This window comes from Vipera ursinii, assembly GCF_947247035.1.
Source record: "Vipera ursinii genome assembly, chromosome: 7".
Taxonomy (NCBI): Eukaryota; Metazoa; Chordata; class Lepidosauria; order Squamata; family Viperidae; genus Vipera; species Vipera ursinii.
Genome location: NC_139521.1, coordinates 70,662,302 through 70,677,366, shown reverse-complemented (window position 1 = coordinate 70,677,366; position 15,065 = coordinate 70,662,302). Strand labels below are relative to the sequence as shown.

General features: G+C 45.6%; 1 protein-coding gene across 1 annotated transcript; it reads right to left on the bottom strand.

Annotated features, from left to right (window-relative positions):
• Positions 1–4,009: 4,009 nt before the first annotated feature.
• Positions 4,010–13,376, bottom strand: LOC310643132 (16 kDa beta-galactoside-binding lectin-like). The gene is made up of 4 exons (XM_083367214.1): positions 13,289–13,376; positions 8,501–8,580; positions 7,358–7,529; positions 4,010–4,385 (listed from the first exon to the last, which is right to left on the bottom strand). Exons 1-4 carry the CDS (start codon positions 13,298–13,300, stop codon positions 4,239–4,241), a joined length of 411 nt encoding a protein of 136 aa, XP_083223340.1. The 5' UTR covers positions 13,301–13,376; the 3' UTR covers positions 4,010–4,238.
• Positions 13,377–15,065: the final 1,689 nt, after the last annotated feature.

Genomic DNA, 15,065 nt, shown 5'->3' with positions numbered 1-15,065 from the left:
ATGAATCAGTTGTCAAGCATCCAAATTTTGATCCCGTGACCATGGGGATGCTGCAACGGTGATAAAGTGTGAAAAACCATCACTAGTCACTTTTTTTCAGGACCGTTGTAACTTAGAACCGTCACTAAACCAACTGTTGTCAGTTGAGGACTGCCTGTAATCTCCCATGGGCCTTTTCCAGATCAGAAGAGTCAACGATCCAGATGAAGATGTAGAACAGAAAACACGGCCACGGTTAGTGAGCTCCACTACTTCCTGCTATGAAATCACTTCCAAAACATCACCGAGAGAAATTTGGATATTATAAAAGCATCCTGAGAATAAGATAGATAGGCAGGGAAAGAACCCTTTTCGTATGGTAAAAAGCAGATTTCATACAGTACTTTACAGAGCAAAGAGGAACAAAATCCTTGGTGGAGCAGTGGGCTAATGCCTCCTTAAGTAACACCAGCTGCCTGCAATTAGTGCAGGTTCGAGTCCCACCAGGCTCAAGGTTGACTCAGCCTTCCATCCTTCCCAGGTAGGTAAAATGAGGACCCAGATTGTTGGGGGCAATTAAGCTGACTTTGTAATAATGCCGCTTGGGGGCCCCCGAAAGCCCTAATAAGCAGGCATATACATAGAATGAAGGCTATTGCTAAGCACATTGATTTGTGCTTCTTAGATTGTAAGCCGCCCTGAGTCTTCGGAGAAGGGCGGGATATAAATGGGATTAAAAAAAAAATCTGCTTCAACTGAGATGGCCCAAACAGAGATCCTTGTTCTCCAAAACGTATAGGAGGGGAAGAGCAATGGAGCTTGTAAAGAACTGACAAATCAATAATTCAAAAGGAACTGTTACTGGAAAGCTTATAGCAAGATGAAGCTACTTTAAGAAAATCCACCTGTTATTATCAACCTTATTTCACTGCAGAAAGCTCTAGAATTTAGGGGTAGGCAACCTTGGCTCTTTTATGACTCGTGGACTTCAACTCCCAGAATTCCTGAGCCAGCATGACTCAGCATGGAAACTCTCTCTTTCCCCTCAGCGTGGCTGGCTCAGGAATTCTGGGAGTTGAAGTCCACGAGTCATAAAAGAGCCAAGGTTGCCTACCCCTGCATGGACTACAATACACTAACTTTAGATTAATTGATGCAAAATGAATATTTTTATTTAGGCATATCCCATCGTTACAAATAATTCAAGGCTGCAAACAAATCCAACACACCTTCCTCCTCCTATTTTCCTCACAACAAACTTGTGAGGGAGAACAGCTGAAACAGAATGACGGGCACAAAGTCACCCAGCTGGCTTTCGTGCCTGAGGTGGGACTAGAACTCACCGTCTCCTGGTAATTGGTTCAAAGTCGCCCAGCCGGCTTTCATGCTTAAGGCAGGACTAGAACTCACAGTCTCCTGGTTTCTAGCTTGGTACCTTAACCACTGGATCCCTAAATATCCCTAAATAGATGCTTCTAGAGTCAGTGGGGGGATTCAGCCAGTTCGCACCACTTCGGCAGATCCGGAAGCTAATTTTTTGTTGCCCAGGCCCAGAACGGACTTCCAGAAGTGGCATCCACACAGAGAACCGGTTGTTCACATATTTGAATCTAGAGAATTGCCACAAAAGACAAAGCAAAAACTAGGAAATCTGTAATATTAGCCGCCAAGTCTGAACCCTTCTAACGTTGTATTTAAATATTCAATATTTAAAATTCAGTGTCCGCTGGAATGTTATAAGCTCTGAGGGGGGAGGCTTATATAAATTCAATAAACTTAAACTTAAACTTACTCCTGTAGCCAGTATTTCCACATCAGCCTGACTTTATAGCCCACTTCTACGCCTGAAAAGCCAGAATTACATCGCACTGGCAGGGCACAGCCATTGCAGCACAGAAGCAAATGCAGGAGGATGGATTTTTGTCCCTGTTCTCAGTGTGAAAGTATGTTGGGATTACTGGAAGAAAGATCCCAGCTGTTTCCATTGAGTGGATTCAGCCAAGAGGCAGCAAATGCTTTTGTGGCTAAGGCCGTTTCCCTGTTTGAGCACTGGGACAGCTGCAGACCCCCTTTGTTTTGCCCACCCCCATCCTCTCAACAAGCCACGCATTTGGCACACATACCAGTTCCAGAAGGCAGAGTGAGTGAAAGGAAAAGTTGTTAGACTGCCTCGTTGCACTTCCACCATTCCACTGTGTAGCTGACTTTCACTATGTAGAGCTTTTTATGTTATCGTGTTATAGCTATTGTCTACCTCTCTGTGCCTATTGATGGCTGATTTGCCCGAGTGCCTACTGATTAGTAATGCCATCAATTATGAGGCCTCCCCTATTGAGAAAAGATATTTCAGAAATATATCACTTAAATAGGAGCCAGCCGTGTGCTGCAGCTGCCAAAAAGGCCAACACAGTGCTAGGCTACATTAACAGGGACAGAATCAAGATCACGTGAAGTGTTAATACCACTTTACAAGGCCTTGGTAAGGCCACACTTGAAATACTGCACCCAGTTTTGGTCATCAAGATATAAAAAAGATGTTGAGACTCTAGAAAGAGTACAGAGAAGTGCAACAAAGATAATGAGGGGACTGCAGGCTAAAACATATAAAGAATGGTTGCTGGAATTGGGTATGTCTAGTTTAAGGAAGAGAAGGACGAGGGGGGACATGATAGCAGTGTTCCAGTATCTCAGGGGCTGCCCCAAAGAAGAGGGAGTCAAGTTATTCTCCAGAGCGCCTGAAGGCAGGACAAGAAGCAATGGATGGAAACTAACCAAAGAGAGAAGCAACCTAGAACTAAGGAGAAACTTCCTGACAGTGAGAACAATTAACCAGTGGAACAACCTGCCTCCAGATGCTGTGAATGCTCCAACACTGGAAGTTTTTAAGAAGAGACTGGAGAGCCATTTGTCCGAAATGGTATAGGTTTTTCCTGCCTGAGCAGGGGGTTGGACTAGATGACCTCCAAGGTCCCTTCCAACTGTATTATTATTATTATTATTATTATTATTATTATTATTATTATTATTATTATTATTAATGTTGGCAGATCCGATAATAAGACTGTTTTAGAAATAGGGGGCATTGTCCTCTCATACCATAAATGGTGCAACTACAGATAGTTCTTGACTTACGACCACAGCTGAGCCCCAAAATTGCTGTGGCTAAGCGAGACATTCATTAAGTGAGTTTTGCCCCATTGTACGTCCTTTCTTGCCACCATTGTTAAGTGAATAACTACAGTTCTTAAGTTAATAACACAGTTATTATGTGAATCTGGCTTTTCCATCGACGTTGTTTATCAGAAGGTTACAAAAGGGGGTCGCATGACCCTGGGACACTGCAACCGTCATAAATATGAGTCAGTTGCCAAACGTCTGAATTTTGATCTCGTGACCATGGAATGCGGCAATGGTTGTAAGTGTGAAAAATGGCCATAAGTCCCTTTTTCAGTCCTGCTGTAACTTCAAACGGTCATTAAACAAACTGTTGTAAGTGGAGGACTGTCTGTGCATACATCTATCTCAGCAGTTCTATTGATCTCACGAAAACTGTTGTGATTTGGTTTTTTTATAAGTTTAGCAAAGATCTCTGAAATGTTGTGACACTTCAGAAGACCAGGGCATTTTTTCTCAAAGAACGCTCAGAACGTAGTTCCGGCACCTTTTTTGGATGGAACCTTGTAGGGTAGGCAAGGCGGGTTGTATGACGTGTGAGTTCCAGCACCTTTTTCTTTTACAAAAAAAGCACTGCAGAAGACCCAGATTCCACCTGCAACAGGCAACATGTAGAGCAGGGGTCTCCACCCCCAGGCTGTGGACCAGTACCGGTCCGCAGCATGGCAGCAACCGGCCCGCACAAACAAGCAAAGCCCCATCTGCAAGATGCAGGCAGCACACAAAACCACGCACTCTCCAGTCCACGGAAAAACCTCTCTCCACGGAACAGGTCCCTGGTGCCCAAAAGGTTGGTGACCTCTGATATAGAAGAAATCCTGATTTTCCACAAAATGAACCACAACTGTATCTTTAGTAGGTCTTTATTTCTTGGAAAAATGAGCCCAGTCACAGCACAGCCAAGAAATGGATCGTGAGGAGAGATCGGCAGGAAAGATGGTGAAAATTCGAGGAGTCCACATGGCTGCTTTGACAAAAGCAAAGGTGAAAGGAATGCACAAATTTCAGAAAATTGTGTTAACTTGTTTGGGAACAACCGATTCCATTGGACTACAGAATGAGACCAGAGGAGAGACAGTCTGTGTTCAGGGAAATGTCACAGACTTAATTCTGAAGTCTCCTTCCACTGCAAGATAATCGATGAGATTAAGTCCCAGCCGGTTGGGGAAGACTATTTCTTCACTCCCTTCGATTTTGACCCGGATATCCTGCTCTGCAAAAGTGAAGGTGATCTGGAAGACATCAAAACAAAGGAAAATCAAGAATTGATCCTGGCTATCAAAGTCGCATTGGTGCTCTTACGTTCTGAATGTGTGGCTTATCACAGCCATGTTTTGCACTACGGCATCGCATTAGGTTCTAATCTAGGATAGAGATTAGAGTAGACCTTACATGCAGTGGTGGGATTCAGCTGGTTCGCACCGCTTTGGCAGAGGTAAAAGGTAAAGGTTCCCCCGCACATGCGTGCTAGTCGTTTTTGACTCTAGGGGCCGGTGCTCATCTCCATTTCAAAGCCGAAGAGCCGGCGCTTGTCCGAGGATGTCTCCCTGGTCATGTGGCCGGCATGACTAGACGCCAGAGGCGCACAGAACGCTGTTACCTTCCCACCGGAGTGGTCCCTATTTTTCTACTTGCATTTTTTACGTGCTTTCGAACTGCTAGGTTGGCAGAAGCTGGGACGAGTAACAGGCACTCACTCTGTTACGCGGCACTCAGAATTCGACCCTCCAAACTGCCGACCTTCTGATCGACAAGCTCAGCGTCCTAACCCACTGAGCCACCACAGAACTGGTAGAACTGGTACCTAATTTTTTATTGTCGAGGCCCAGAATGGACTTCCAGAAGCAGCATCCACACAGAGATCTGGTTGTTCACATGTTTGAATCCCACCACTGTTCTGGAGAATTGCATGGTGCAGTGAAAGAAGTTCCATCTAAAGCAGGGTTCCCCAACCTTTCACGGTTGAGGGCACAGAGCGGGGAGAGGGAGGAAAGAAGGGATGGTTTCTGTGGGAAGGGTAAAATGTGCACTCACAAACACCTGTTGCTCGTGTGACTGGGGCGGCAACGCTTGCACAAGTAGGGCCGCAAATGCTCTCACTCTCATATGATTGGAGCCACAAATGCCCACAATGGTGCGGCGATGTTTCCATGAGTGGGGCCACCAATGCCCGCAATGACACTTGTGAGAATAGGGCCACAAACACCTGTGACAACGCTCATGCAAGTGGGGCCATGAACATCCACGGTGACTCTGGTGACGAGTGGGGCTCTGCACATGGGTGCACGTGCGCGCAGAGACCAGACACTCAGGCAGCCTGATGGCCAATAAGCTGCAGTGCATAGGTTGGGGACCTCTGTTCTAAAGTTCTGTCCTGATACATGGATCATGAGACACATTTTCTTAGAGATAGTGTAATGTTGATGAATTAAATGATTCACAGATGTTTCCTGTGTATGAACTAATAGTTACAGCAGTGTTTCTCAACTTTGGCACCGTTAAAACGTGTGGACTTAAATTCCCAGAATTTCCCAGCCAGCTTTGCTGGCTGGGGAATTCTGGGAATTGAAGTCCACACATCTTAAAGTTTCCAAGATTAAGAAACACTGAATTACACTGTACAGTAATTACTCCCTCTTTACATATTTACATACTCCCTCTTTACTTAGATATCTGTATGTAAAGAACTTTAAGATCTTAAACAGTACTGCCTAGATTATTTTTATGATAAAGCAGAAAGATCACTGGGACAATTTTCCAAAAATCTCTTTTATAGGAAGTCTCCAATAAAGGCATGAAGCTCACCCTCACCAACCTAGTGCCTGTAGAAGCATGGAATTAGTTCCCAGAATCCTTAGCAATGGCCACAGTAGCTAGAGGACTTTGGAAGTTGTAGTTTGCACATCTGGATGGCACCTTGATTAAGGCAGATTGCTCTGACTGAATTTTCCATGGTTTGATTCGTACATGGCGTCGTCGCAGCTGTATTTCATACACTTTCAAATTTCTACAAGGCAGCCACTGTAAACCACCATAGTTTATGGCTTATGTGATCTTTACTTACTAAAACACCAATTTTTTTTAAATAAACAAACAAAAAACAGCTAGTTCATGCTGAATACACACAAGCATCCTGCAACTTGTAAGTCGCAAAAGGTGATCACATAACTCCAGGACACTGCAACGGTCATAAATACATGCCAGTTTCCAAGCATCCCAATTTGATCTCGAGACCATGGAGATGTTGCCCTGGTCGTAAGTGTGAAAAACGGTCATAAGTCAATTTTTCATTGCAGTTGTAAATTGGAATGATCACTAAACAAACGTTTGTCCGTCGACGGATTCCTGTATAAGTGGAACTGCCATAGATAACACATTAGTCTTCCTATTTACACAGTTCCTCCCTGGTGTGCATGACAGACAGCTTCTGCTCTGGTGACCCCCTCCCCCACTTCACATCTGATGTCCTGCTACTGTTTTTCCCCGATAATAAGACCCGATCTTATATTTTCTTTTGCCTCCAAAAGAGGCACCAGGTCTTATTTTCGGGAGATGTCTTACCCGCTTACCTTAGGGCTGCCGCAGCCACGCTTCCCACGCCCTGACACCTATCGCGCCGCCGCCTGAGTTCTGCAGCCACTTGCAGCTGCACGCCATGTGGCACATCGTGCCACTGCCGCCACTCACGGCAGGAGACCACGTGGCTTGTTGCTCTGATCGTGTCGAACACGCTGCTGCCAGCCCCCACAGCGTGAACCTCATCGTGCTGATCACACCACAACAAGCCTTGTGCCGTGAATGGCGGCAGCAGCGCAATCGATGCGACCAGCTTCGGCTATGAGTGGCGCGATTGGCTGACGAGCCACGCGGCCTCCTGCCATGGACGGCAGCAGCAGCAGCATGATGCGCCACATGCCGTGTGGCTGCAAACGGCTGCAGAAGAACTCGGGCTGCAGCGGGACAGGTGTCGGGGTGTGGGAGGCCTCATTGCAGCGGTCCTAAGGTAAGTGAGTGCAGGTCGCATAGGGCAGCTCCAGCCCTTCATCCCTGCCCGAGCTTGATTTTTATGCGTGCGCCTCGCCCCAAAACTAGGTCTTATTTGGGGGGGTTAGAGTTTATATTAGGTGCATGCCTAAAAATGAAGCTAGGTCTTATTTTCGGGATAGCTCTTATTTTCGGGAAAACACGGGTGCTAGGTCCTCACCTCAGTCTCACAGTTGTGATGGAAAGGGAATTCAAGTGGCCTTTGCTCCTCTTCCCATCCACTGGCTCGCCTGGAGTTACACACCAGTGTGTTCACATCCCCCTTGCAGTCAAAGCGTGGGTTGAAGTGGAGCACCAGGTTGTTGCAGTCTTTGCCCAGGTTTATCTCGAATCTGAGGGTGGAATTGCAAACATCAGAGAAGCCACAACACATCCGGGAGTTTCAGGGAGAGGGGATCGAAAAGCTATTTTGGTAAAGGCTTTGTGTCTCCTAATCTCCCCAGGCTAAAAAAAAAAAGGATATGAAGACGATTGATGGCTGTAACACTTCTGCACAAGACAGAGGCCTGCCAGGAATGTCTGGAGAGCATCTGGAAAACTTCTTTGGACATGTGGGTGGGTGGGCAAAGCTGCTCTCTGCTGAGGGGCAAGGAAATTTGCTGGGGAATTTTAAAACAAAAGGAGGGCAGGCCATATAGTACCGCCTTAAGGCTGCTGGCTCCCCCTTTAAAGTTTGACTGGCTGCAGGATTCCCTCCAAAATTTATTCCCCTGCGGCCCTAATGCTTAATTAACAAATATAGGAACTCCTCAGCACATGTTAGGAGAGTCATGTTAGTCTATGGCAGTGCTTTTCGACCCTGGTAGCTTTAAAATGTGTGGACTTCAACTCCCAGAATTCCCCAGCCAGCATTCCCCTCCCAGAATTCCCCAGCCAGCATTCCCCTCCCAGAATTCCCCAGCCAGCATTCCCCTCCCAGAAATTCACCTGTTTTAAAGTTGCCAAGGTTGAAAGTCTAGGGGTTTTTTAAAAAAACAGGAGACCGATAGTTCCTTCTCTAACTCCAGATTTTATTAACAGGAATAAAGATTTTTGAGCTGCAGCTCGCAAAAGTTTATGCCTGTCAATAAAAATTTGTCATTTGGAAAAAGGGTTACCGGATAAATCACCTCAACTGCAATAGGCTTAACTGAAATTATATTTAACTGTAATGTTTATCGTGACCCCTTTTTACTTCTGGGACTTGAAGGGAAGGCCAAACAGCCCTCCCTCCCCACACACAAACACACATACACATATATACACACACACACACACACACACATGCCATTCCATGAAACCTTGCCCCAATTCTTTCTCTTACTCTTTGCAGTCTGGTAAAATTGTCCCCTTCACTTTGAGCGATTCTCCAGGATGAACCTTAAAATGTGTAGCAGTCATTCCCTAGAAAAAGGGGGAAAATTGGACATTTTTAAATGACTGATAAGGGGCGTGGGCTCCTCCATCAAGCCATTCAAGCATTTGGGTTTACAGGATTTCTCATTTCAAACAGATCAAGGAGAGAAGCAACCTGGAATTAAGGAGAAACTTCCTGACAGTGAGGACAATCAACCAGTGGAACAGCTTGCCACCAGAAATCGTGGGCGCTCCATCACCGGAGATTTTTAAGACTAGAGAATCACTTGTCTGAGATGGTGTAGGTTCTCCTTCTTGAGCAGGGGGCTAGACTAGAAGAACTCCAAGGTCCCTTCCAGATTCTATTCTATTCTATTCTATTCTATTCTATCCCTCTATTCTATTCTATTCTATTCTATTCTATTCTATTCTATTCTATTCTATTCTATTCTATTCTATTCTATTCTATTCTATTCATTTGAGACAGCAGCTAATTTTAAGGTTAATCCATCGGCCTGTTTTAGAAGAGATAGAGAGACAATTTCAGGTTGGTCAGCCATCTTGTTTTAGGAGAGACAAACAGACAGACCGACCGACTGACAGACAGGTGGACAGGCAGAAGCTAGGTGTAGGCCGGTCTCCTTCCCAGTCCAATCTGAAATGTGAAAGAGGCACAGGGTCCAATAACAACGTCAAAAGACGTGGTCCCACAATGGACTTGTTGATGATCTGGAATCAAAGAATCGCACAACTCCGTGACATCATCTCAAGTTCCCTTTTTCCATATGCTCTACATTGTCCACAGAGAAGCTGCTATCCTGGCTTAATGTGGAAAGCACCACTTCTGTACAAGAACCCATAAAGCCATCTTCTGGCTACCTTAGCAGTGGGCTGATGATGAGAGGGAAGTAGCAAACAGGGATTGAGGTCTCTTTGCAGCCATACCTGGAGGCTGTGTGGATTGGATCTCCCTCCTAGATATGTTAAGGACTATCCACCAGTCCAGTGGTTTTCAACCAGTGGTACGGGTACCACCTGTGGTACATTGGCACCTGGCAGGTGGTACGCGACCATCCTAGAAAAGTGGTAGCGGGGGAGGGGAATGAGCTGAACCGGTGGCAGCACCGCACAAACCTAAGCAAGAGACGGCTGGAGCTGCAGGGCTGTCAGGGCTCAGCGGAAGCACCAGGATCAGCACCAGGCTCCAACTGGAACTCGGAGCTGATCCTGGCGCTTCTGAGCCCAGAAGAAGCGCCAATCAGCTGGAATGTTGCAGCATCTCCAGGGTCTTGTGATTTACATTCAGATGCTTGCAACTGATTCATATTTATGACGGTCACAGTGTCCCAGGGTCATGTGAAGTGACCAAAACCTGCTGTAACCACCCAGCAGATGGGGAGGAATAAAAACCAAACACCCCCCCCCACCCCATCCCCACTGCCAATCCTCAACAGAAATGCTCACAAGAATGAAAACCTCGGACAGGAGGAAGAGCACCGCCCGGCGGGCAGGAAGGTGTCTTGCTCAGCTATGGCTTAGGGGGCACTTTTTCCAGTGCCATTGTCACTTCGAACAGTCACTAAGCAAACTGTTGTAAGACGAGGACTACCTGTACTTCATCACTTTTTCCCCCTTTTTTTTTGGGTCATCGAGTTTTTGACACCTAGCTAGGCGACTGGTGGTACTCGGATGTTGCCATAGCCTAAAAGCGGTACAATGGGTGAAAAGGTTGAAAAGCCCTGCCCCGGTCCATAAGTGTGTAATGGAATCTGCAGCTTCAGTGGGGGAAGAGTTAAGAGATTGCGTAGCCTGGAATCCCTGCAGGGGAGGAAGCCAAGGAGACCTGACACCCCTTCCCCCAAATCCTTGGAGAGTTTATCTGTTTTGTTCTCAAGAGGGTGAAGTTAATCTGGTGAAACTCTTGTAAAGAGGTAAGTAGCAATAAATTTAAAAAAAAAACCTTCTCTGATCAGCTCACAGCATCATTCTGACTCCTTGTACCTGACAATATGTGGATGAAAACCTTGCTGGTATTAAAACCTTGCTGGGTCCGGAGTACCTCAGGGATCACCTGCTGCCGGCATCAACTTCCCTCCGCCCTGTGCGTTCCCACAGAGAGGGCCTCCTCAGGGTGCCACCGGTCAGAGAATGTCGTCTGGTGGCCCCCAGGGGGAGGTCCTTCTCTGTGGGCGCCCCGGATTTATGGAATCGGTTGCCGGTCGAGCTCCGGATGGCGCCCGACCTTCGCTCCTTCCGACGCGATCTGAAGACACACTTGTTCGAACAAGCCGGCCTGGCCTGATGGGGGATGGGTTGGGATTTTATTGTTGTTTTTAATATATCTATTTATTGTTTTAGCTTGGGCATTGTGTTCTTTTTTAACTTTTGTATCTTTGTATTTTTATATGTTTGCCCTGTTCACCGCCCTGAGTCCTTTGGGAGAAGGGCGGTATACAAATATTATTATTATTATTATTATTATTATTATTATTATTATTATTATTATTATTATTATTATTATTATTATTATTATTATTTCTCTCTCTCACACACACACAAACACCCCACACCGAAAGGATTTGTTGATGTTTGATGGTGTTAAAAGTATCATCACAGGATGTCAGCTGCCCTGAGTAAAGCTGCCTTTCGCAATTGACTGAAGGGGATTTTGTCGATGCCGATGGTATGCAAGTGGGTGCTTCGGTTGTTTTGAGATTGCACCCAAGGCGCCTAGGACTATTTGTACCATCTTGGCTTTCCAAGCTGTGATGGTACAGTGGTTAGAATGCAGAACTGCAGGCTACCTCTGCTGACTGCCAGGGATTCATTCGGCAGTTCGATGCTGACCGGCTCAAAGTTAACTCAGCCTTCTATCCTCCCGAGGTCAGTAAAATGAAAACCCAGATTGTTGGGGGTCAGGATGCTGACTCTGCAAACCACTTAGAGAGGGCTGTAAATCAGGGCTTTTCAACCTTTTCACCCATTGTACCACTTTTAGGATATAGCAACATCTGAGTACCACCAGCTGGAGCCTGGCGCTGATCCTGGCGCTTCTTCTGAGCCCTGACAGCCCTGCAGCTCCAGCCGTCTCTCACTCAGGCTTGTGTGGTGCTGCCCCTGGTTCAGCTCATTCCCCTCCCCCGCTACCACTTTTCTAGGATGGTCGCGTACCACCTGCCAGGTGCCAATATACCACAGGTGGTACCCTGCTATATTTGCTTTGCTGACCATTCTTTATCCAGATTTTATATCAGTCGCATCTGCTAATGCAGGTGTTCTGAGACACTCTTCTGTTTTAACTTTTTTTTTCCTTGTCACTTTTCGGATTTTTCATCCTGCTTTCCGAGGCTTTCGTTGTCGAGAGCATTTCTGTTGAGGATTGGTGGCGGTGGGGGGGGCCTGTTTGATTTTTATTCCCCTCCTACCTGCTGGGTGGTGTCTTGTCGTGCTTTGAGATTACCCACGAAGCGCCTTTGTTTTGTTTTGCACTACGGTTGCAAAGCTTGCTTAAACCATCTTCCATCTCCTCCTCCTCAACGGAGCTCCCCTTTGTCTGCAACCAGCCCCTGCCCTGGCCCCTGCTCGCCTTGCCTTGCCCCATGACAATGGCAACCCCCTGCCCTGCCCCCTCCCTTGCCTCTCCCTCCAGGACGAGCCTTCTGCCCACTGCCCCACCCGCCAGAGATGCCCCTCCCCGGATCTCCCCCAACCCTGCCCAGCCCCCACAGGGATCACTCCTGAGGTGGCCACGCCCATCCTGGCCACACCCACCTGTGCTGCCATGACTACCGTAGCCCCACCTGCTCCGTGGGCCACGTCCACCCTGTGGGCCACGCCCACCCAGCACCCGGCCATACATAAGTGGGTTTTGGGTTGCAGTTTGGGCGCTCGGTCTCTAAAAGGTTTGCCGTCACTGCTATATAATGAAGAATATGGTATTCATTCAACCCCAACTGTACCCCTCCCTTGATCCCTGCATAACAAAAGAAACACAAACCCTTCACTCCGCGCAGGACAATTTCTCCGGAATTCCCTTCTTTACAATGATTTTTGGAAACACATTCTCTTTCATCAAACCGAATCAGGATGGCTGGAGAACTTGGGTGGTGGAAATGTTTGGGACTAGAGCCCAGAATGGCTGAATATTTAAATAAATAGGCCATCAGTATAATCCAGGTTAAAGGATGAAATTAGAACATTCTGTTTCCAAGCCCAAGTTTGTAGAAAAAACTTTAAAATAATTAACTTCTATCTTCGGTTAGAATGCGGACACACACAAATAAATCTGCACGTATTAAGCATCCATTTATTCCCATATAAGCTTGTACGGTGTGCGCAAGATGTTTTTTTTTGTTGTTGTTGAAAAATAGCTTGCGTATTGATAAAACTCTATATTAATAATAGAAGGCAGCCTGATTAATAAGCACAAAGGATGAGGTTTTTATACAAAAAAAGAAACAATACAGCAGAAACGATTAAGAGAAGCATCAAAACATCTTAAGGAAGTGGGGACTCTGATCCTCAAACCCAATGCCAGAATAAAGGAGGCAATTTTTAAAATCTAACCTGAGTCATTTTTATTTTTGCTGCAAAAGATTAAGGTGGCTGTCCGTCTCAAGGCAAGCGAGCAACACCCAGAAAGAGGCAAAACCACACGTGTGGCTGTCAATCAACAACCAACCAATTCCTCTCCAGGAGAACAATCTACATCTTGCAAGCTTGTGCTGGGAATTTTGGTTCCAAAAACAAGACTTACACATTTATTCATGATGCCGCCTTGTCCAGCCACGACTTGATACAGTACTTAAGTCCAATCTCAGCTCTGTGGCTTAAGTCAAGTTCCCGTTGTCCTTTAAATAGCTGAGGGAAAGGGCATCACATGACAAAAAGAATGAATGAAGGGTACGGTCAGATAACCAGAAATGGAAGGAGGTGATGAGGTGGGAAGCAGAGAATGATGAACTAAAGCAGCTGCTGCACCCGTATCTAATGGTGTGGGTTTTTTTGAGAGGGTGGGGCAGTGAATATTAGCGGCCCCTTGGCGAGCATTCATTAAATGGATTTCTTTATTGTTCCCTGGACTAGATTTTGGAAGCTAACAGATACTGTTATTCTCAATGTTGGTATTAATGCTGGAGAAACATAATTGTAAGGGTTTCAGAAATTTTATGCATATAAATTTAGCAGAGAGAGGAGGGGGAGGAGGAGGAGAGGAGGAGCAGGAGGAGGAGAACGAAGGAGGAGGAGGAGGAGGAAGGGGAGAGGAGGAAGAGGAGGAGGAAGAAGAAGAAAGAGGGGGAGGACGAAGGGAGGGGGAGAGGAAGAGGGGGAAGAAAAGGAGGGAGGAAGAAGAAAGAAGGAGAAGAAGGAGGAGAAGGGGGAGAGGAGGAGGAGGAGGAAGAAGAAGGAGGAGGAGGAGGAGGAGGAGGAGGAGGAGGAGGAGAGGAGGAGGAGGAGGAGGGAGGAGAAAGGAAGAAAAAGAAAGAGAAAGAAAGAAAGAAAGAAAGGAAAGAAAGAAAGAAAGAAAGAAAGAAAGAAAGAAAGAAAAAATGAGGAGGAGGAAGAAGAAAAGATGAAGAAGAAAGAGAGGAGGAGAATAATTAATTTAGAATTAAACTTTAGTTAACAAGATACTTGTAGGCATGAGCAATAAATCCTGTTTGAACCACAAGAGCGAAGAAGAAGAAGAAGAAGAAGAAGAAGAAGAAGAAGAAGAAGAAGAAGAAGAAGAAGAAGAAGAAGAAGAAGAAGAAGAAGTGGTGAAGATGATGAAGAAGGAGAAGGAGAAGGAGGAGGAGGAGGAGGAGAAGAAGAAGAAGAAGAAGAAGAAGAAGAAGAAGAAGAAGAAGAAGAAGAAGAAGAAGAAGAAGAAGAAGAAGAAGAAGAAGAAGAAGAAGAAGAAGAAGAAGAAGAAGAAGACTGATACTACAACTGTAGGCCACGGGATCTATCAACCAATTAAATAAAAAAAATCTTTGAGTATTCCCTGATGCTTATTTTTTTATTTTTCTGTGTCCATTTTTCTGCTTTGGAATATTTTATTAAACAATCCAGACTAGAAACAGGTTACAAATTCAACCAAAGATGGGGGAGACACATATTTCAATTATTAAGATGACCAAAGATGAAATTACTATATCCCTAATATTCAAAGGCTGTATTGGGGTACATTTCCCCCCACCACCAGCCTAAATAAATGCCAGAGCAGTTTTCACACTAGCTTGAATCCATCTGTAACCGCTGCAGACAGCATGAATTAAATACTCCTTTTAAAACAGAGGTAGATAGCAAAATCGATTTTTCTCCAGTTGCCGTCAGTGTAGCATTAATTAAAACAAATATTCGTCCTAGATTCTTTTCCCCACCTTTGACATCATGTTTTTCAGAGTCGAGACTTTGAACAGGCAAGATTTGTTTCCTATAAAAGCAAATCATTCGAAAAAGAGAACACGTGTAATAATATTCTCCCATGTTTGATCAAAGCCCTAAAAGAAAGCCTGTAGGACTGTTTTTGTTTGAAAAACATTTTTTTA

Coding starts and splice junctions, on each gene's coding strand:
- LOC310643132 (XM_083367214.1), bottom strand. Junction 7,530..8,500: donor ATTTTACCAGACTGCAAAGA/GTAAGAGAAAGA, acceptor TTCCACCCTCAG/ATTCGAGATAAACCTGGGCA. Junction 4,386..7,357: donor ATCACAACTGTGAGACTGAG/GTGAGGACCTAG, acceptor GATGTCTTCCAG/ATCACCTTCACTTTTGCAGA.